This window comes from Myxocyprinus asiaticus, chromosome 32 (genome assembly GCF_019703515.2).
Source record: "Myxocyprinus asiaticus isolate MX2 ecotype Aquarium Trade chromosome 32, UBuf_Myxa_2, whole genome shotgun sequence".
NCBI classification, from domain to species: Eukaryota; Metazoa; Chordata; class Actinopteri; order Cypriniformes; family Catostomidae; genus Myxocyprinus; species Myxocyprinus asiaticus.
Genome location: NC_059375.1, coordinates 6,844,272 through 6,866,531, shown reverse-complemented (window position 1 = coordinate 6,866,531; position 22,260 = coordinate 6,844,272). Strand labels below are relative to the sequence as shown.

Genomic DNA, 22,260 nt, shown 5'->3' with positions numbered 1-22,260 from the left:
GACACAACGTCTCGTTCCCTCCATCAGGGAACAGAGGTTACATCAGTAACCAAGACGTTTAGAAACTTTAAAGGTTGTGTAGGACTTATGTACCTTGAACACTTCTATACAGTATTAAGGGTTGTAATAGACAGAGTAAACCAGGGCTCAACTTCGGAAAGGTCAGGGGCCGCAAAGCTGGATCCCTGTACCCTTGAGGGCCACACTCCTAATTTTTACAATTTTATACAATACTGTGCAAAAATGTTTGGTACTTGTGAAAAATGTTGCATAGTGAGGATGTCTTCAAAAATAATTACATAAATAATTTTCATTTCTCAGTTAATGTCATACAAAGTCCAGTAAACATAAGTGCAGGCGTGTGACAACCTTTGCCTTTAAAACAGCACCAATTCTCCTAGGTACACCTGGACACAGTTTTTCTTGGTTGTTGGCAGATAAGATGTTCCAAGCTTCTTGGAGAATTCGCCACAGTTCTTCTATCTGTTTAGGCTGACTCATTTGCTTCTGTCTCTTTATGTAATCTCAGACTGACACGATGTTCAGTGGGGGGCTTTGTGGGGGCAATGACATCTGTTGCAGGGCTCCCTGTTCTTCTATTATAATCTTTTCTATCTGCAAAACTAATGTTTGGGAGTCTAACATTTATATTTCCTATTGACACACTAAAGCTGAAGATATAAATAACCATCTTAAGACAAAAGCTTTTGTGAAACATCTTTAAAAAGACTTTGCACAGTACTCTCTCTGTGTGTGTGTGTGTGTGTGTATATATATATATATATATATATATATATATATATATATAATATATGTATATGTATATAATATATATATATATATATATATATATATATATATATATATATATATATATATACACGCACAGTGGTGTGAAAAAGTGTTTGCCCCCTTCCTGATTTCTTATTTTTTTGCATGTTTGTCACACTTAAATGTTTCAGATCATCAAACAAGTTTAAATATTAGTCAAAGATAGCACAAGTAAACACAGAATGCAGTTTTTAAATGAAGGTTGTTATTATTAAGGGAAAACAAAATCCAAACCTACATGGCCCTGTGTGAAAAAGTGTTTGCCCCACCTGTTAAAACATAACTGTGGTTTATCACACCTGAGTTCAATTTCTCTAGCCACACCCAGGCCTGATTTCTGCCACACCTGTTCTCAATCAAGAAATCACTTAAATAGGACCTGCCTGACAAAGTGAAGTAGACCAAAAGATCTTCAAAAGCTAGACATCATGCCGAGATCCAAAGAAATTCTGGAACAAATGAGAAAGAAAGTAATTGAGATCTATCAGTCTGGAAAAGGTTATAAAGCCATTTCTAAAGCTTTGGGACTCCAGAGAACCACAGTGAGAGCCATTATCCACAAATGGCGAAAACATGGAACAGTGGTGAACCTTCCCAGGAGTGGCCGGCCGACCAAAATTACCTCAAGAGCGCAGCGACGACTCATCCAAGAGGTCACAAAAGACCCCACAACAACATCCAAAGAACTGCAGGCCTCACTTGCCTCAGTTAAAGTCAGTGTTCATGACTCCACCATAAGAAAGAGACTGGGCAAAAATGGCCTGCATGGCAGAGTTCCAAGACGAAAACCACTGCTGAGCAAAAAGAACATTAAGGCTCGTCTCATTTTTGCCAGAAAACATCTTGATGATCCCCAAGACCTTTGGGAAAATACTCTGTGGACTGACGAGACAAAAGTTGAACTTTTTGGAAGGTGTGTGTCCCATTACATCTGGCGTAAAAGTAACACCGCATTTCAGTAAAAGAACATCATACCAACAGTAAAATATGGTGGTGGTAGTGTGATGGTCTGGGGCTGTTTTGCTGCTTCAGGACCTGGAAGACTTGCTGTGATAAATGGAACCATGAATTCTGCTGTCTACCAAAAAATCCTGAAGGAGAATGTCCGGCCATCTGTTCGTGACCTCAAGCTGAAGCGAACTTGGGTTCTGCAGCAGGACAATGATCCAAAACACACCAGCAAGTCCACCTCTGAATGGCTGAAGAAAAACAAAATGAAGACTTTGGAGTGGCCTAGTCAAAGTCCTGACCTGAATCCTATTGAGATGCTGTGGCATGACCTTAAAAAGGCAGTTCATGCTCGAAAACCCTCCAATGTGGCTGAATTACAACAATTCTGCAAAGATGAGTGGGCCAAAATTCCTCCACAGCGCTGTAAAAGACTTATCGCAAGTTATCGCAAACACTTGATTGCAGTTGTTGCTGCTAAGGGTGGCCCAACCAGTTATTAGGTTTAGGGGGCAATCACTTTTTTACACAGGGCCATGTAGGTTTGGATTTTGTTTTCCCTTAATAATAACAACCTTCATTTAAAAACTGCATTCTGTGTTTACTTGTGTTATCTTTGACTAATATTTAAACTTGTTTGATGATCCGAAACATTTAAGTGTGACAAACATGCAAAAAAATAAGAAATCAGGAAGGGGGCAAACACTTTTTCAGACCACTGTGTGTGTGTATATATATATATATATATATATATATATATATATGATTATTAGTTAACATTTTTATAGTAAGAATGTTCACCTAAAAATTCAAATTCTCTCATCATTTACTCATCTTCATGCCATCCCAGATGTGTATAACTTTCTTTCTTCTGCTGAAGACAAATTATGATTATTTAGAAAAAAATATCTCTGCTCTGTGGATGGATCAATATTTAAGTCCTTTGCTTTTTTTACTATAAATCTCCACTTTCACTTTCAGATGTGAAAGTGAAAACAGGCACCATGTGACTTACAGATGTGAAAGTTTAGATTTATAGTAAAAAAGGACTTAAGTATTTATCCGTTTCTCACCCACACCTATCATATACTGTAACTTCTGAAGACAAAGATTTAACCACTGGAATATTATGGATTACTTTTATGCTAACTTTATGATGGCGCTGCAGATGGCTGCTTCGGTGTGAAGCATTTTGTCATGTTTTTTGTCACACTTTCCTGATCAGTATCACCAGGGATGAAATGCTGAATATTTGACAGAGCATACCTGATAATTTTGGGAGATTTTAATAAAGCTAACCTCACCCATGAACTGCCAAAATACAAACAACACATCACATGCCCCACCAGAGAAAGAAATATATTGGACCACTGCTACACCACTGTAAAGGATGCATATCGCTCTGTCCCACGTGCAGCTTTAGGACTCTCTGATCACTGTCTGGTTCATCATCTTCTGACCTACAAGCAGAAACTAAAATCAGCTAAGCCTGTAGTAAGGACTGTAAAGAGATGGACCAGTGAAGCAGAGCTGGATCTACAAGCCTGCTTTGACTGCACTGATTGGAATGTTTTTGAGGTTGCAGCCACAGACCTGGACGAGCTCACAGATACTGTGACATCATATATCAGTTTCTGTGAGGATATGTGCATCCCTACTAGGACATTTTTATCATACAATAACAATAAACCATGGTTTACAGGAAAATTCAGACAGCTTCGTCATGCCAAAGAGGATGCTTACAGAAGTGGGGATAAAATATTGTACAACCAGGCCAGCAACACACGCCAGGAACACACTTACTAAGGAAATCAGAGTGGCTAAAAGAAGCTACTCTGAAAAGCTGAAAAAATAGTTTTCAGCCAACGATCTTGCATCTGTGTGGAAAGGCCTGAAAAGCACCACCAAGTACAAGACACCTACCCCTCGCTCTGTAGAGAGTCAACTGATGGCTGATGAACTGAATGTGTTTTACTGCAGGTTTGAAAAGCCCAGTATCATACCCCTCCCCCACTTGATCTTCACTTCACATACACCAACACCTTCTGGAACCCCTCTCCTTCCTCCTCCTGCTACTCAATCAGCACTTATGGTCTGTGAGGAGGATGTTTGCCAGTCTTTTGGAAACAAAAGTCTAGGAAAGCTTCAGGCCCAGAAGGTGTTTCACCTGCCTGTCTGAAAGTCTGCGCTGACCAACTGGCCCCCATCTTCACACAGATCTTCAATAGATCACTGAAGCAGTGTGAAGTTCCCTGCTGCTTCAAATGCTCCACCATCATTCCGGTCCCCATAAAAACCAAAATCACAGGACTTAATGACTACAGACCTGTCGCTTTCACGTCTGTGGTCATAAAGTCATTAGAGAGACTGGTTTTGGCCTACCTGAAGGACATCACTGGACTCCTACTGGACCCCCTTCAGTTTGTTTAATGAGCAAACAGGTCTGTGGATGATGCTGTCAATATGGACTGCATTATATCCTGCAACACCTTGACAGACCTGGGACTTATGCAGGGATCCTATTTGTGAACTTCAGTACCATCATGCCTGATCTTCTCTCAACCAAACTGACCCAGCTCTCCGTGCCAACTCTAATCTGTCGATGGATCGCCCTCTGACCGGTGCTACAGAGCACTGAGCACCAGGACATCCAGGCACAAGAACAGTTTTACCCTCAGGCAATTTTCCTCATGAACAATCAAACTGCCTCAGGACTCCCCCATATTGCAATAATGTAAATACATATATCATGTACATATGTAAATTCACATATTTAATTCAATAACTGTACATACCCCTACCATGCACATACATTATCACTTGCACATGTACAGTTGAAGTTGGAAGTTTACATACACATTAGCCAAGTATATTTAAACTCAGCTGATCACAATTCCTGACATTTAATCATAGAAAACATTCCCTGTCTTAGGTCAGTTAGGATATCTACTTTATTTTAAGAATGTGAAATGTCAGAATAATAGTAGAGAGAGTGATTTATTTCAGCTTTTATTTCTTTCATCACATTCCCAGTGGGTCAGAAGTTTACCTACACTTTGTTAGTATTTGGTAGCATTGCCTTTAAATCGTTTAACTTGGGTCAATGTTTTGGGTGCCTTCCACAAGCTTCTCACAATTTGTTGCTGGAACTTTGGCCCATTCCTCCTGACAGAACTGGGGTAACTGAGTCAAGTTTGTAGGCCTCCTTGCTCGCACATGCTTTTTCAGTTCTGCCCACAAATTTTCTATCTGATTGAGGTCAGGGCTTTGTGATGGCCACTCCAATACCTTGACTTTGTTGTCCTTAAGCCATTTTGCCACAACTTTGGAGGTATGCTTGGGGTCATTGTCCATTTGCGATCAAGCTTTAACTTCCTGGCTGATGTCTTGAGATGTTGCTTCAATATATCCACATCATTTTCCTTCCTCATGATGCCATCTATTTTGTGAAGTGCACCAGTCCCTCCTGCAGCAAAGCACCCAAGCAACATGATGCAGCCACTCCCATGCTTCACGGTTGGGATGGTGTTCTTCAGCTTGCAGGCCTCATCCTTTTTCCTCCAAACATAACGATGGTCATTATGGGCAAACAGTTAAATATTTGTTTCATCAGACCAGAGAACATTTCTCCAAATAGTAAGATCTTTGTCCCCATGTGCACTTGCAAACTGTAGTCTGGCTTTTTAATGGCGGTTTTGGCTTCTTCTTTGCAAAGCAGCCTTTCAGATTATGTCAATATAGGACTTGTTTTACTGTGGATATAGATACTTGTCTACCGGTTTCCTCCAGCATCCTCACAAGGTCCTTTGTTGTTGTTCTGGGATTGATTTGCACTTTTCGCACCAAACTACTTTCATCTCTAGAAGACAGAATGCGTCTCCTTCCTGAGGAGTATGATGGCTGCATGGTCCCATGGTGTTTATACTTGCGTACTATTGTTTGTACAGATGAACGTGGTACCTTCAGGCATTTGAAAATTGCTCCCAAGGATGAACCAGATTTGTGGGGGTCCATCATTTTTTTCTGAGGTCTTGGACGATTTTTTTTTATTTTCCCATGTCAAGCAAAGAGACACTGAGTTTGAAGGTAGGCCTTAAAATACATCCACAGGTACACCTCCAGTTGACTCCAGTTATCCAATTAGCCTATCAGAAGCTAATTGGCTTATTGTCTAAAGGCTTGACATCATTTTCTGGAATTTTCTGCTTAAAGGCAGTTAACTTAGTGTATGTAAACTTTTGACCCACTGGAATTGTGATATAGTCAATTAAAAGTGAAACAATCTGTCTGCAAACCATTGTTGGGAAAATTACTCGTGTCATGCACAAAGTAGATGTCCTAAACGACTATAGTTTGCTAATATAAAATCTGTGGAGTGGTTAAAAAATTAGTTTTAATGACTTCAACCTAAGTGTATGTAAACTTCTGACTTCAACTGTACATACGCCATTCTGTTATATGTCCTATTATTTGTATGTCTATATATACTCTTACTTTGTTTTATGTTCTGTGTGCACTTGTTTCTCCTATCACCAAAAAAAAAAAAATTCCTTGTGTACGTGAGAACACTTGGCAATAAAGCTCATTCTGAATCTGATTTTTGGAGCTTCAAATTTCTGGCCACCATTCACTTGCACTGTATGGACCAACAGATCTGAGATATTCTTCTAAAAATCTTAATTTGTGTTCTGCAGAGGAAAGAAAGTCATACACATCTGGGATGGCATGAGGGTGAGGAAATGATGAGAGAATTTTCATTTTTGGGTCAACTGTCCCTTTTAGTAATTATTTTAAACATAAGGGGTGTAATCGATTTTCTGATATAGATCAGTTCTGTTGTCACTGTGATTGTCAACTTACAAACACCATTTGTGTTCAACATCACATACACCAGAGATGTGTTCAAAACCTTCACAGAACCTTGTGTGACCTTCACTTCACACAAACGCCAACACCTCCTGCAACCCCCCTCCTCCCCCCTCCTGATGCTCAGCCTGCACTTAAGATCTGTGAAGAAGAGGTGTTCCATGTCTTTCAGAAACAAAAGACTAGGAAAGCTTCAGGCCCAGATGGCGTTTCACCTGTGTGTCTTAGATCCTGTGCTAACCAGCTGGCCCCCATCTTCACAAAGATCTTCAACAGATCACTGGAGCAGTGTGAAGTCCCATGCTGCTTCAAATGCTCAATCATCATTCCTGTCCCAAAGAAACCAAAAATCACAGGACTTAATGACTACAGACCTGTCGACCTGACGTCTGTGGTCATGAAATCATTTGAGAGACTGGTGTTGGCCCACCTGAAGGACGTCACTGGACCCTTTCTAGATCCCCTTCAATTTGCTTATTGAGCAAACAGGTCTGTGGAGGATGCAGTCAACATGGGATTGCATCATATCCTGCAACATCTGGACAAACCAGGGACATATGCAAGGATCCTTTTTGTGGACTTCAGTTCGGCTTTCAACACCATCATCCCAGCTATACTCCAGACTAAACTACACCAGCTCTCTGTTCCCATGTCTATCTGTCAGTGGATTACCAGCTTTCTGACGGACAGGCAGCAAGCTTGTGAGACAGGGGAAATTCTCTTCCAGCACCTGTACAATCAGCACTGGTGCCCCCCAGGGATGTGTGCTCTCCCCACTACTCTTCTCCCTCTACACCAATGACTGCATCGCCAAGGACCCCTCTGTCAAGCTCCTGAAGTTTGCAGACGACACCACTGTCATCGGCTTCATCCGCGATGACGATGAGTCTGCATACAGAAGGGAGGTTAAACAGCTGGCTGTCTGGTGCAGTCAAAACAACCTTGAGCTTAACATGCTCAAAACGGTGGAGATGATTGTGGACTTTAGGAGGAACACCCCAACACTGACCCCCCTCACCATTCTAAACAGCACTGTGGCAGCAGTGGAATCATTCAGGTTCCTGGGCACTACCATCTCACAGGATCTGAAGTGGGAGACCCACATTGACTCCATTGTGAAAAAGGCCCAGCAGAGGTTGTACTTCCTTCGCCAGTTGAGGAAGTTCAACCTGCCACAGGCACTGCTGATACAGTTCTACTCAGCAGTCATTGAGTCTGTCCTCTGCACTTCAATAACTGTCTGGTTTGGTTCAGCTATGAAATCAGATAACAGAAGGACAGTTTGGACTGCTGAGAGGATTATTGGTTGCCCCCTGCCCTCCCTTCAAGAACTATACACTTCCAGAGTGAGGAAAAAGGCTGGAAAAATCACTCTGGACCCAATCACCCTGCCCACTACCTTTTTGAACTGTCTGAGCACCAGAACCGTCAGGCACAGGAACAGTTTTTTCCCTCAGGCTATCCATCTCATGAACAGTTAAAATTGCCCCATTGATCAATAATTATGTGCAATACACAGTTTAGTCTTTTTATATTTATCCAACTCATCCAACCTCTTCTGCTATTACATTCCCTTGCACTGTATATAACAGATTTGTATTAGATTTGCACTACGTATGTGTATGTGTATATGTATGTATTTATGTGTGTGTCTGTGTGTGTGTGTATATGTGTGTGTGTGTGTGTGTGTGTGTGTGTGTGTGTGTGTGTGTGTGTATATATATATATATATATATATATACAGGTGCATCTCAATAAATTAGAATGTCATGGAAAAGTTCATTTATTTCAGTAATTCAACTCAAATTGTGAAACTCATGTATTAAATAAATTCAGTGCACACAGACTGAAGTAGTTTAAGTCTTTGGTTCTTTTAATTGTTATGATTTTGGCTCACATTTAACAAAAACCCACCAATTCACTATCTCAAAAAATTAGAATACATCATAAGACCAATAAAAAAAACATTTTTAGTGAATTGTTGGCCTTCTGGAAAGTATGTTCATTTACTGTATATGTACTCAATACTTGGTAGGGGCTCCTTTTGCTTTAATTACTGCCTCAAATTGGCGTGGCATGGAGGTGATCAGTTTGTGGCACTGCTGAGGTGGTATGGAAGCCCAGGTTTCTTTGAAAGTGGCCTTCAGCTCATCTGCATTTTTTGGTCTCTTTTTTTCTCATTTTTCTCTTGACAATACCCCATAGATTCTCTATGGAGTTCAGGTCTGGTGAGTTTGCTGGCCAGTCAAGCACACCAACATCATGTTCATTTAACCAACTTTTGGTGCTTTTGGCAGTGTGGGCAGGTGCCAAATCCTGCTGGAAAATGAAATCAGCATCTTTAAAAAGCTGGTCAGCAGAAGGAAGCATGAAGTGCTCCAAAATTTCTTGGTAAACGGGTGCAGTGACTTTGGTTTTCAAAAAACACAATGGACCAACACCAGCAGATGACATTGCACCCCAAATCATCACAGACTGTGGAAACTTAACACTGGACTTCAAGCAACTTGGGCTATGAGCTTCTCCACCCTTCCTCCAGACTCTAGGACCTTGGTTTCCAAATGAAATACAAAACTTGCTCTCATCTGAAAAGAGGACTTTGGACCACTGGGCAACAGTCCAGTTCTTCTCCTTAGCCCAGGTAAGACGCCTCTGACGTTGTCTGTGGTTCAGGAGTGGCTTAACAAGAGGAATAAGACAACTGTAGCCAAATTCCTTGACACGTCTGTGTGTGGTGGCTCTTGATGCCTTGACCCCAGCCTCAGTCCATTCCTTGTGAAGTTCACCCAAATTCTTGAATCAATTTTGCTTGACAATCCTCATAAGGCTGCGGTTCTCTCGGTTGGTTGTGCATCTTTTTCTTCCACACTTTCTCCTTCCACTCAACTTTCTGTTAACATGCTTGGATACAGCACTCTGAACAGCCAGCTTCTTTGGCAATGAATGTTTATGGCTTACCCTCCTTGTGAAGGTTGTCAATGATTGTCTTCTGGACAACTGTCAGATCAGCAGTCTTCCCCATGATTTTGTAGCCTAGTGAACCAAACTGAGAGACCATTTTGAAGGCTCAGGAAACCTTTGCAGGTGTTTTGAGTTGATTAGCTGATTGGCATGTCACCATATTCTAATTTTTTGAGATAGTGAATTGGTGGGTTTTAGTTAAATGTGAGCCAAAATCATCACAATTAAAAGAACCAAAGACTTAAACTACTTCAGTCTGTGTGCATTGAATTTATTTAATACACGAGTTTCACAATTTGAGTTGAATTACTGAAATAAATGAACTTTTCCATGACATTCTAATTTATTGAGATGCACCTGTGTGTGTATATATATATATATATATATATATGTGTGTGTGTGTGTGTGTGTGTGTGTGTGTGTGTGTGTGTGTGTGTGTGCGTGTGTGTGTGTGTGTGAATGTGTATATATATGTATGTATTTGTGTGTATATGTGTGTGTATATATATATATATATATATATATATATATATATATATATATATATATATATATATAGTCTTATTGTGTATTCTATATATACTTTATTTTCTATAAAAAAAATTTATATTATTATTATTTTGTATTAAATTTGTAATTATTTTTTATTATTATCTATGTCTTGTTGCTGTTTTGTATTGTTGTGCACTGGAAGCTCCTGTCACCAAGACAAATTCCTTGTATGTGTAAGCATACTTGGCAATAAAACTGATTCTGATTCTGAAAAACAAGAGCGATATATCTAAAATTAGCACCAAAAACCCTTCAGTGACAAGTCATAAAGATTTGTTCACCCCTTTAGCGTTTGGCGCTGAAGTAGATCACTAAAAAGCATTTGCTTGAAGGCATCTCAACGCTGTCACTGGGTTATTATTTTCCTGTAAATATTGATGTCATGACATATCTCTGATGAGCTATTCAAGAGATTGGACAGATTCACGCCATGTTGAACTCTCAAGCGAGATTGCGAGCGCGCGTTTGATTGACAGACTGCACGTGAGCGCACATGTACTGTGTATGAATGTGCGTGCAAACTGACCACCGCTCTCATACCAGCAGCCATGTTCAGATATTATTATTAATGTGTTTATTTATTTGTAACATCCTCTTGCAGTTGAATTCCCTCTCTAACATGATTCAGCAAATCAAGAGCAAATCAATGATGTTTGAGCTAGCGTAAATCCTCATGAAAATGGACACCTCACAATTTATATTTTTGATAGGCTGCTGATAAATATATTTCGAGGGCCGCATGTTGAGTAGCGCTGGAGTAGACAGACAGACAAACCGGCAGATAGATTTTTGATTGTCAGAAACAGTTAGAAAAGATATAGCAACACATTTCAGAATAGGCTGAAGGTCAGTGCCTTGTGCAGGGCTGTATGCTTACTTTTTTAAGTGTTAGCACTGTTGCTAGTAAACTAAAAATTTGCACGCTGAAGAGTATGGTTGAAATTATTATTATTATTATTATTATTATTTTTTTTTTTTTTTTTTTTTTTTTAGTGTATTCCTATTTTTATAATTCTACAATTTACTACTAACAATACAAGACTGCAATTTTTATACCATGTTATACTGTGTGTGTGTGTGTCTCTCTCTCTCTCTCTCTCTCTCTCTCTCTCTCTCTCTCTCTCTCTCTCTCTCTCTATATATATATATATATATATATATATATATATATATATATATATATATTTTATTTATTTATTTATTTTTTTTTATTTTATTATTACAAGTATTCATTACAAGATAAATCATGGCGCTGCAACACCCTCACACTCCTTGACTGGTTTAATTTCCATTTGACTCTACCACCACTGAATATGTATTTCCCTAATTCCTTCTAAATTAACTATTTTTTATAATTTTATGAACATATTAATTGTAATGCTTTAAGAATAGTCAACTGAAAACCCCATATCCATCGACCACTAATCCGAATAGTCTGTTAGAGGAACACATCTTACCATTGTGTTTTTCTGAATCTCAGAAACAAACTGAATCCAGTTTCTGAGTCAAAACACTACTGTTAAAGCTTGTCCTCTTGAAATTTGAGCAACTACATGCTCAAAGTCTTTGATGGCAAACAGAATAATAGCAAAAAAAAATTATTGATCGCATCAGTTTCTACTGTTCTCTACTGTTTTTTGTTGTTGTTGTTGTTGTTGTTGTTTTGTTTTTGTTGCATGCAGCATAGAAGGAAGATTACCGAGTGCTCGAGATTTGGCAATAACAAAGCAGACATCAGACTCATTGTACATTGTTATTTGTTGCAATGCTCCTCATAGGCGGAAATTACTCGCACATTGATATCTTATTGAATGGGTTAGAATTTGTTGTTGCACATTATAATATTTAATTGCAAATGCAAGCGAAACTGTCTCAAGGTACTGCCCTGGACTGGTGTGATGATTGTAGCTTGAAAGCTGTAGGAGGAGTTACCGTTTAAAATTTTGTAAATTTTGTAGGTTATGAATTCAGTGTTATTGTGTGTTTCAGGTGTGCGTGGCATGGCTCTTTTCTTCCACTCTCACCTGTGTAATAAGATCTGTAAGAGTATGAGTCTCACCCGTTTTGACCTGTCCCCAGCTGAAACTGCACAACTGGAATGCACCAACAAACTGCTGGTCGGTACTTGACAAAACTGTACTCAGGGCTCGACAATAAGGATGGCTGGATGACCCAGGGCCACTGTGAGAGAGGTTGCACACTGTTGTATTTATGCTGTCAAATCAGTTTGAACATGCATAGAGCTGCGATTGAGCGAGCATTCAACAACCGAGCGAACGGAGGAGCAAAATAGTGTGGGGTGTACACACCGAACAGAATAGAATATAATGCAGGGCTCTTGAGACATGTCAAACTATTTTCACACCATCCAAAAAACTCAATGCTCATGGCCCAAGAGATGGAAAAACAGTGTGACACAATCACACAGCAGCAGACATCTGTCTAATGCTTGTCTAAAGCCTAATTTATACAATGGAAGAACAAAGCCTGTTTATTAATGTGCAGCATTGTTTTTAAAATTAGTTTAAGGAAAATTATTAAATTAAGAAACATCTTCACATCATCCAAACCCCATCCATTATTAGTTTTAACCAATAATCAACGCTCTTCAATTCATCGAGTTCTCTTAGATGAAGAATTTCAGGAATGTGCGCAAAGAAGAGAAATATCACCAAACAAACACCTTAGCAGAACAAAAACATTAGTGCATTTCATCATATTTTTAGGAGAACTAAAAAAAAAAAAGTCTGTTCACCCAGTAAGTATAAATTAGCCTTAACATGAACCAACATAATACCGTTTATACATATTTTTATAATACATATTATTAAAAACACCTAATATAAAGTTAGTAAATATACACGCAAAGTCAATGGGCATCACCATGAAGTTTTGGTATTTTTGTGCAAGCACGCGCTTCAGATACGGCCTTTGAGAATGCGCATCAAAGGGAAACAGATTCTGTGATATTACGCGGTGTGACATGACATTAGGCAGGTACAGGAGAGACATGATCAGTAGAGGGCAGTCGTGTTTCATTCTTTGAATCACCACCAATCACTAATGGTTTAGTCAATGAGTTAATTTCTCACATGGGACCATCTAATAGCCAGTCTCACCTAAATGCACAGCAAGTGATATTGATCAACAATGGCAATAAACTATTGTTGACTTAATATTACCAACTATGAGTCTAAATGTATGAAAGTGTTGCACATTTAGTTTGGATATACACTCACTGAGCACTTTATTAGGAACACTGTGGTCTTAATAAAGTGCCCAATGTGGTCTTCTGCTGTTGTAGCCCATTTGCCTCAAGGTTTGACATGTTGTACATTGTGAGATGCTATTCTGCTCACTACAGTTGTACAATGTGGTTGTCTTTGAGTGGTTGAGTTACCATAGCCTGTCAGCTCGAACCAGTCTGACCATTCTCTGTTGACCTCTCTCATCAACAAGGCGTTTCCGTCTGCAAAACTGCTGCTCACTGTATGTCTTTTGTTTTTGGCACCATTCAGAGTAAACTCTAGAGACTGTTGTGTGTGAAAATCACAGGAGATCAGCTGTTACAGAAATACTCAATTACTGGCACCAACAATCATGCCATGATCGAAATCACTGAGATCACATTTTCCCCCCATTCTGATGGTTTATGTGAACATTAACTGAAACTCCTGACCCATATCTGCAGCATTGTACTGCTGTCACACGATTGGCTGATTAGGTAATCGCGTGAATATGTAGGTGTACAGCTGTTCCTAATAAAGTGCGCAGTGAGTGTATACTACTTTTAGGCTATACTCCTTTTTTCACCTGTCCTTTTCTGGTGCCGATGCCGATGCTCGGCTTATGTTTGACCGGGGATCTGTGAACCTCTCTCATAAACCGTAATGCAGTGGCAAAGCACATAAAACGTGGACAGGCCAAATTCATCGTTGTTATTCTCTGCGTATACTGGCAGACATAGGCCTCTATCAAAATATAAAATATTTTTCAAGTATTTCACATAAGGTGCAACTTGTGAATGAAGAAGAAAAAAATGCCAGGGGAAATGGAAAAAAAATGTGCAGAAAAGCATTTTATGCCGTTTTGTACTAAATAATAATAATAATGGAAAGGAAAGGAAAAGCTTGCCCTTTATGATAGCACTTAAATCATTAAAAACTAGTGCTGTCAGGGGCCTGGGTAGCTCAGTGGTAAAAGACATTGGCTACCACCCCTGGAGTTCTCTAGTTCGAATCCTAGGGCGTGCTGAGTGACTCCAGCCAGGTCTCCTAAGCAACCAAATTGGCCCGGTTGCTAGGGAGGGTAGAGTCACATGGGGTAACCTCCTTGTGGTCGCTATAATGTGGTTGGTTCATTCTCGGTGGGGCGTGGATGCTGCGGTGGATGGCGTGAAGCCTCCACACGCGCTATGTCTCCGTGGCAGCGCACTCAACAAGCCACGTGATAAGATGCGCAGGTTGACGTCTCAGACGCGGAGGCAGCTGGGATTCGTCCTCCGCCACCCGGATTGAGGCGAATCACTATGCGACCACGAGGACTTAAAAGCGCATTGGGAATTGGGCATTCCAAATTGGGTGAAAAAAATAAAAAAATAAACCTAGTGCTGTCAGTTGATTCAATGTTTTATTGCGATTTAATCACATAATTTTTTGTGGTATTTTGAAAAGTACTGAAATTTGACACTATAAATACTTCTTTTCCTGTCAAAATGCATTTATTCCATCTTAGGAAAGAAAACAAAATTTAACAATAAAATGCTTTATTAACATTTTTCAAACAAAGCCTTCCACAGTATAGAGATAGAAATGCACTAACATTAAACATTTCCCAAAGTCTAATTGGGAAGTTCCTACAACAATAGTGAAGCTGCATTCATGATTTGCATCAGAGCGTCAGCGCCGCTTTGAACTTGACATGAAGAGCGCTTTCAAACAAAAACGTCTCATTCTGCGTTTTGGTGATAGTTAACAATTTACGTGCTTCTGTGGTAATTAAAATGCGCCTTACTTGATTTCTGTCACAAGTCCCATCTGGGATTGTTTTGTACATTAAATAGCATTAAGAGGTCCTTTCTCCATCATTTTATCACGGAAGCGCTGTCGTGTGTGTGTGTGTGCACAGAGATTATTTTATTTACTGAGAAAACAACCTCTGCAGCTCTGTCATACGAGAGAGCGTAACAGTCAACTAGCGTGTTACAACAGTAGCCTTCTGCAATAGAATATCTATGGGACTGCCGCGTTATGCTAAGCTTGTAGGCTCACCTTGGTAGAAGGGCTCTGGTGTGCGTGTGCATTTGTTTGTGGTGTGTCCATCAGTGTAATGGCTCCCGGACGGACACATTACAAAGGTTCCGCCCTTCAAACAAGTGTTTATGCTGGTTTATGCTGTATTAATGGTGAATGCATTAATCGCATACACACAACACACCATATACATTATAGAGCCCCCCTCCTAAGGGCAGCTCCTGACAACCATAACATGGGAACTAAAAAGAGTCTGGATGGGCAAGAAGCAGGAGACCACGGGGGAGCCGATCGAGGAGCGGGAAACGATGAGGGGTCATGAATAGATGAAGACCTTGGGTGTTCAGAGAGCAGGGACTCCGAAGGCGGAGATGCTGGGGACTCTGAGGCCAAGGCAGCCGGGGACACAGGGGTCAAGGTGGCAGGGGACACAGAGGACTCAGAGGTCAAATCAGCCGGAGATGTAGAGGGCTCGGAGGTCAAGGCACTAGGGGACTCAGAGGTCAAGGCACTAGGGGACTAAGAGGACAGAGCAGTAAGACCACCAAAGCTGGGACTACAGAGGTTGAGACCACAGAGGCTGGGACCACTCTTTTCCTCTTTCTCCTCCTCTTATCACTTGCCACCTCTGTCTGGGTGCCGCCTCCACCGAGTACTGCCATAGTGGGAGCACTGCTGTACCCCACTGTGTAGGAGGACATAGTGAGTCTCAAGGCATAATCATTCAACTCCATCAAAGAGAGCTCACATTTACCTCCCGGCAGACAAGATTCAGTGGCTCGTTGAGTCCAAACTAGAGGTCTTCATGTGTCCTCCCTAACCCGAGACCCAACCCGGGATCCGTATGGGTTCAGATCCACGTTTTATACAGTCAGCCTGGTCCAGGTCGAGTTCCATTCTATTGCTGTGGGTCCCGGGTCTGTTTGACATTGTGTGTAATACCCGAGTCGATCCGAGAAGACCCGGCCGTGATCAGACAGCTCTGATGATGATGGTGCTGTGTGTGTGTTGTAACTTAAAACATTGTAAAATCAGGATGAGAAAGTGTGGGCAGGAAATAAGGTAAAAAATGGAGCGGAGCTACAACAAGCTTAGTGACTTCAGAGGCAGAGCGGAGTTAAGGCACACGATAGCAAATTAGCAATGCTAACATTAGCAGCCGTGGCAACGAACGAGCAATTGTTATTATAGTTCAAAAGGGCAGTTGAAGTTATCTTGTGCGACATACAAAAAAACTGCAAAGCTGATTCTAAACAAGTCGCGTTTATCATCCATCACCGTGACAGCAAGTGGACTTTTGAAGCTGAAATAATGAGTGGATTAGCTATGCTGTTTCAAACAGCAAGAGAGGAATCACAGAAAACCTGGATGTATTTTACCAACTTTCTTGGCAAGGAGGATGGATTATATGCGTCATGGCCAGGCACAGGGGAGAAGGCTACTAACGTTACATTAAGACACAAAGTGTCTGTTTTCACAACTTGTAAATTAACATGTTAATAGCAATCAGCTGTGAAATCGGTGTCGATCGGGTCTGTGTCTATCGGCCAGGTCCGGGTCCGGGTCCCAGCTTTCAAATAATAGCAGGTCCGGTTCGTGTCTGGTCCGGCATTTCTCGGTTCTGCATGGGTACAGGTCCAAGATTTCAAATAATAGACGGGTCCGGTTCTGGTTCAAGTAGTACATTTCCAGGTCTCTTTGGGTTCGGGCACAAATTTTTGGACCTGTGAAGACCTCTAGTCCAAACCTGTAGATGTCCTTAGGTTCAGTGTCACTCCAGTTAACATAGCTCGCCAGGTTTATCAGCCGCTAGATCCATGTGAGTAAGTTGGTTCTTCTATAATGATTGCGGAGGGATGAGATCAGAAAGAGCGGATCTAAATGCAGGCATATACATTACAGATCTGTAATGATTGCGGAGGGACGAGAAAGAGCAGATCTTAATGCAGGCTTTAATATAAAAGACAAAAGCAACTCTGAACTGCAAGTAACACTGAAAACAAGTAACATAGATCAAAACAAACTCTACAGCCATTGAAGGACAAGAACCGAATTGGCAAGGAGAACATGAAGGCATTATATACACAACAACTAACTAGGTTAAAAAAACACACCTGGGATTAATCAAGGGGAACACAGAGAACATGTAACATGTAAGTGCTGGACAGAATGACCCAGAAGCAGAGGTAACCGTTTCAAAAATATTTATTAATAAAGTCAGTAATGTGCCACCGCGCAGAGTAGAGAGTAGTGTGTTCGTCAGTGGAGTGTGTGTATTGTGGAAGTCACGAGGAGCTTGGCAGAATCCTCTGTAGAAGCTTGCTGATGAGAGAGATGTCCAGCAGGCAATGCGAGTAACAGCAGAAGTGTAGATCCCTGGCACATGGGCATAGAGCGGAATTCCTTTGTGGATTGCTTGGCTGAAGTCAGCAAAGACTGGAAGGCAAACCACAACCCAATCAACACGGGCAAACCAACAGAGTGACAAGACAAGACCAGCTAGACAGTGCTCAACTTAGCATAATAATCTGGCAGAGAAACAAAGAAACATGAGGGCATATGTAGGGAGTGCAATCAGGCTGGAAAAGGTGTTGCTCGACCCCGAGAACAGTGAATGTTCCCATGGAAACTGTGATCATGCCAGTCGAGCATGCCTGTGAAACGCGAGGGAGAGAAAATGACAAAACAAAAAAACAAACAAACCTGTGGGCTTACCAGAACCGTGACAGAACAGAGTCAACAAGAACTCAAAACTAATCTCAATATAAAAGTCAGAGAATTACACTAATCAAAGATGAATATACTCACACCATATACATTACAAGAGCGGATTAGGCACAAACATAAGCAACACACAAGTATCCGTGGACTGATGGCGAATGGCCTTCTTGGGCAGGCTGACAGCAAAGACAGAATTATGTGTTAAAGAGTTTAAATATACATTCATTTTCTCTATAAGCATTCCAGTTTTTAAGCATTGCCAGAGAGTGAACGAACTGCAGGGTAAGGCTTATATATAATATAAAAATAAACAAATATAATAATAATAATCACACATCTATAAATGACATATATCCGCCCCATTTCTCCACGAACAAGTTATACTTCCCCATTCTTCTAAATGGCCCTTCTTCAAAGGCTGCCACCCTTCCCTTCTCCGAGCACCACTCCTGTAATGAGGGTGCTCCACCTGACCTCCAACCCCTTAAAAGTGTCTGCCTGGTGATCATGACACTGGTTAAGACCCAACTATTTAAGTGTCTATTTTCAATATTGATGACCGCCCCATAACCTAAAATACAGAGTCTGGGGCAAAATGATACCCGAGTGCCCAATACATCACACACCAAACTCTGAACCTTCAACCAAAACTCCAGGATCTTAACACACTTCCAAAAGACATGGGTTATGTCTCCATCGTCTGATTGGCATCGCCAGCAGGTGGGTGTGTCTTTAAGACCAAGCCTATACAATCTAGAGGAGGTCCAATAGAACCGATGTAAAATCTTGAATTGCATAAAGTGCACACTTGCATCTCTAGATGCAGACTTGACATTTTTTAGAATCCTAGCCCACTCTACCTCCTCCAATTCCAAGTTTAAATCTTTCACCCATAATCTTTTGAGAGAGGTTGAAGCTCCGTCCCCCAGACTCTGAATTAACAGGGAGTATTACACTGATGTCTCATGACCTTTTCCAAAAGCAGTAATCACCACTCTCATAGTATCTGCTGCTTTAAGGGGGTGTATGCTATCCCAAAAATAGTACAGAGCAAGTGGTGCAGCTGTAGATACCTAAAAAACTGAGATCTGGGATCCCAAAATGTTGAACCAAATTTTCAAAGGATCTCAGCACACTACTCTCATATGGGTTACAGAGTGTAGTAACCCCCTCACAGTCCACTCTGAACAGCAGAAAGGAGACTTATTAATACATAATTTGGGGTTCAGCCATAATCTCGAGGCAACATTTTAATAAATATCCGAATTAAACACTCTGGACACTTTTGTCCATACCCAGTGCAAATGCGAGATAATGGGGTGTAATTTAACTTCTCCGGTTAGATTGATAGAAAGGCTTTGCAATGGCAAAATAGGGGCAAGAACTTCCAGTTCAGTACAAAACCAGGGAGGGGCTCTTTCAGGTGGAAGCGACCAGTGAGCCAAATGTCTGAGACTGAACGCATAATAATAAAACAAAATCTTGGGTAGGCCTAGCCCACCTTTGTCAATCGGCCTATGCAGCTTACTGAAATGTAATCTGGGACGCTTACCATTCCAAATGAAAGACTTCACTATCCTGTCAAATTGCTTGAAATAAGAGAGGGGGACATCTATAGGGAGTGACTGTAGCAGGTAGTTGAATTTTGGAATACAATTCATTTTAATCACATTAACCTTCCCAATCATTGATAAATGTAATGAAGCCAACATCACTCAAACCTTTTTATTAAAGGGTCAAAATTAACACTAACTAAATCAGACAAATTTGCTGGGAATAAAATACCCAAATACTTAATGCCCTGTTTGTGCCACTGGAAGGCGCCCAGCTGGAAAGCCGTTACTGGGCAGTATGCTGTCAGATCCGAAGCTATGGATTTAGACCAATTGACTTTGTATCCTGAGAATTTAGGAATTAATAATTCTTTGGAGGCAAGGCATATATCTAGTAGGGTCAGAGACGAATAATAAAATATAAACTGCGTAAAGCAGAAGCTTATGTGCCATACCTCCCACCATGACCCCTGGAAAATCATCCTCCGTTCTTATCACGGCTGCTAATGGTTCCAGGGCTAGACAGAACAATAATGGGGAAAGAGGGCAACCCTGCCGGGTGCCCCTATCAAGAGTAAAATAATCTGAAATTAATCCATTTGTTTGTACCGCCACTACAGGGCGTCTATAAAGCAACTTAATCCATCCAATAAACGTACTCCCAAACCCATACATTTCCAAAATCTTAAAAAGATAATCCCATTCTATCATACCAGATGCCTTTTCGGCGTCAATTGAGATGGCAGCGACCGGTGTCTGATCATTCACCACTGACCACATGATATTGATGAAACATCTAATGTTATCAGAAGAGCTGCAGCCCCGAATAAACCCCACCTGATCTATATGTACAGTTGCAGTCAAAATTATTCCAAAGACAGTAAGGATTTACAAAGGTAAGCTTTTCTGATGACCCAGAATTTTTAAACTTTATGTCTGTATCAGTTGAGTGACACATTCAAAGTCTTAGTGTGAATATATAACCTAATATTTGTAAATAGCAGGATTTTTTAAAAATACAGCCATGTCATAATTATTCAACCCCTATTGCATGTAGCTGTTTCTTAAATATGTAAGGCTACACAAGTAATTGTTTTAAAACAAAATTAAGTCATCAATCTGCAATGGCACTTATTTAAGTTTTAAAATTTAAGTTTAGCGTTGTAAGCAAAAATGTATTTCTATGCAAAAAATGCAATTAAAAATAAGATGTCTCAAAAGCAATAGAGGAGATTATCTCATTACACAAGAAAGGTCATGGTTAAAAGTACATTTCCAAGGCACTTCAATTTCACATAGACAAAGTTGGCAGCACCATTCTTACATTTTTTAAATATGGTACAACAGCAACCTTCTTGGGGTGTGGAAGAAAGCAAAATTTCACCAAGGGAAATGTTGACTTGAATATTCAAGAAGTAATAGGAAAGAAATAGAAAAGACCTGTGGAGTCCTGGAAAAAGGTTTTATAGACGTATGACACTAAACTGAAAATGAGTTTTAGACCCATGGGTCAGTAGTACGTCTGGAGTAAGATGACAAGGTGATGACAAGAACGACACCATCCTCACAGTCAAGCATGGAGGTGGGTCAGTCCTGTTATGGGGGTGTTTTGTGGCTGCAGGAAATGGCTGTCCTGACTATGTGACTGACACCATGGATTCTTTCAGGTACCAGGCCATTTTGGCATGAACAATGTGATGCCTTCAGTGTGTAATATGAATCTTGGTGATCACTGGACTTTCCAGCAAGACAATAACACCAAGGATACATCCAAGTTGTCCAAAATCTGGTTCAGGGATAGGTCATGGAATGTCCTTAAATGACCCTTTCAGTCCCATCATTAAAATCCCATTGCAAACCTTTGTTGGGATTTCAAGGAAGCAGTGGCAACGCAGAAACCAAAGAATGTCAATGAGCTGGAAGCTTTTGCTCATGAGAAATGTGTACAAATTCTAATAAAGAGGTGTCCGAAGCCTGAGAACACGTACCTGAAACATTTATTTGCTGTTATTAAGGATAAAGGATGCTCCACAAATGATTGACTTTGGGGGTTGAATATTTTTGACATGACATTTGGAGAGAATTAGTTATTTTTTATTTTAAAATTTGGGTAAACTGAACTCTTTGTTCTCAAAATCACTCAAATGTGTATTAAAAACTTACTTTGTTTACTGAGGTTTTAGTTAATGCGTTTGAATTCACATCATCAGAATGTATTGCTGGTCTTGGGGTTGAATAATTTTGCTTGCAACTGTATAAGATGTCATAATCGATTAGGCAACATTTTTGACAATATTTTGACGTCAAAGCTGGATAATGGAAATTGGACGGTAACACTTAAACTCGCTTGGGTCATTGTCCTTTTTAAGAATCATATTGATCCGGGCTTGTGTCATGGTTGACGGAAGCTTTCCATTCTTTAATGATTCCGTATAAAATTCTAACAAAAGTGGAGCCTGTTCTTTAGAATAAGATCTAAAACATTCAGCAGCAAAGCCATCTGGCATGGAGCCTTGCCTATAGGCAGGGCCTTAATTACCTCGTCAAACTCCTCCAAGGTTATCTCAGAATCAAAA

The 22,260-nt window shown here is 40.5% G+C and overlaps 1 protein-coding gene across 4 annotated transcripts in view; it reads left to right on the top strand.

The window, feature by feature from the left end:
- The window catches only part of LOC127422914 (eukaryotic elongation factor 2 kinase-like), a 73,936-nt gene that overhangs the window by 22,604 nt on the left and 29,072 nt on the right, over positions 1–22,260 (top strand). For all 4 annotated transcript variants that reach the window (XM_051666762.1, XM_051666765.1, XM_051666764.1 and 1 more), the window contains one exon: positions 12,148–12,275. In XM_051666762.1, the coding sequence (XP_051522722.1) occupies positions 12,148–12,275 (128 nt within the window). The remainder of the gene's footprint in view (positions 1–12,147; positions 12,276–22,260) is intronic.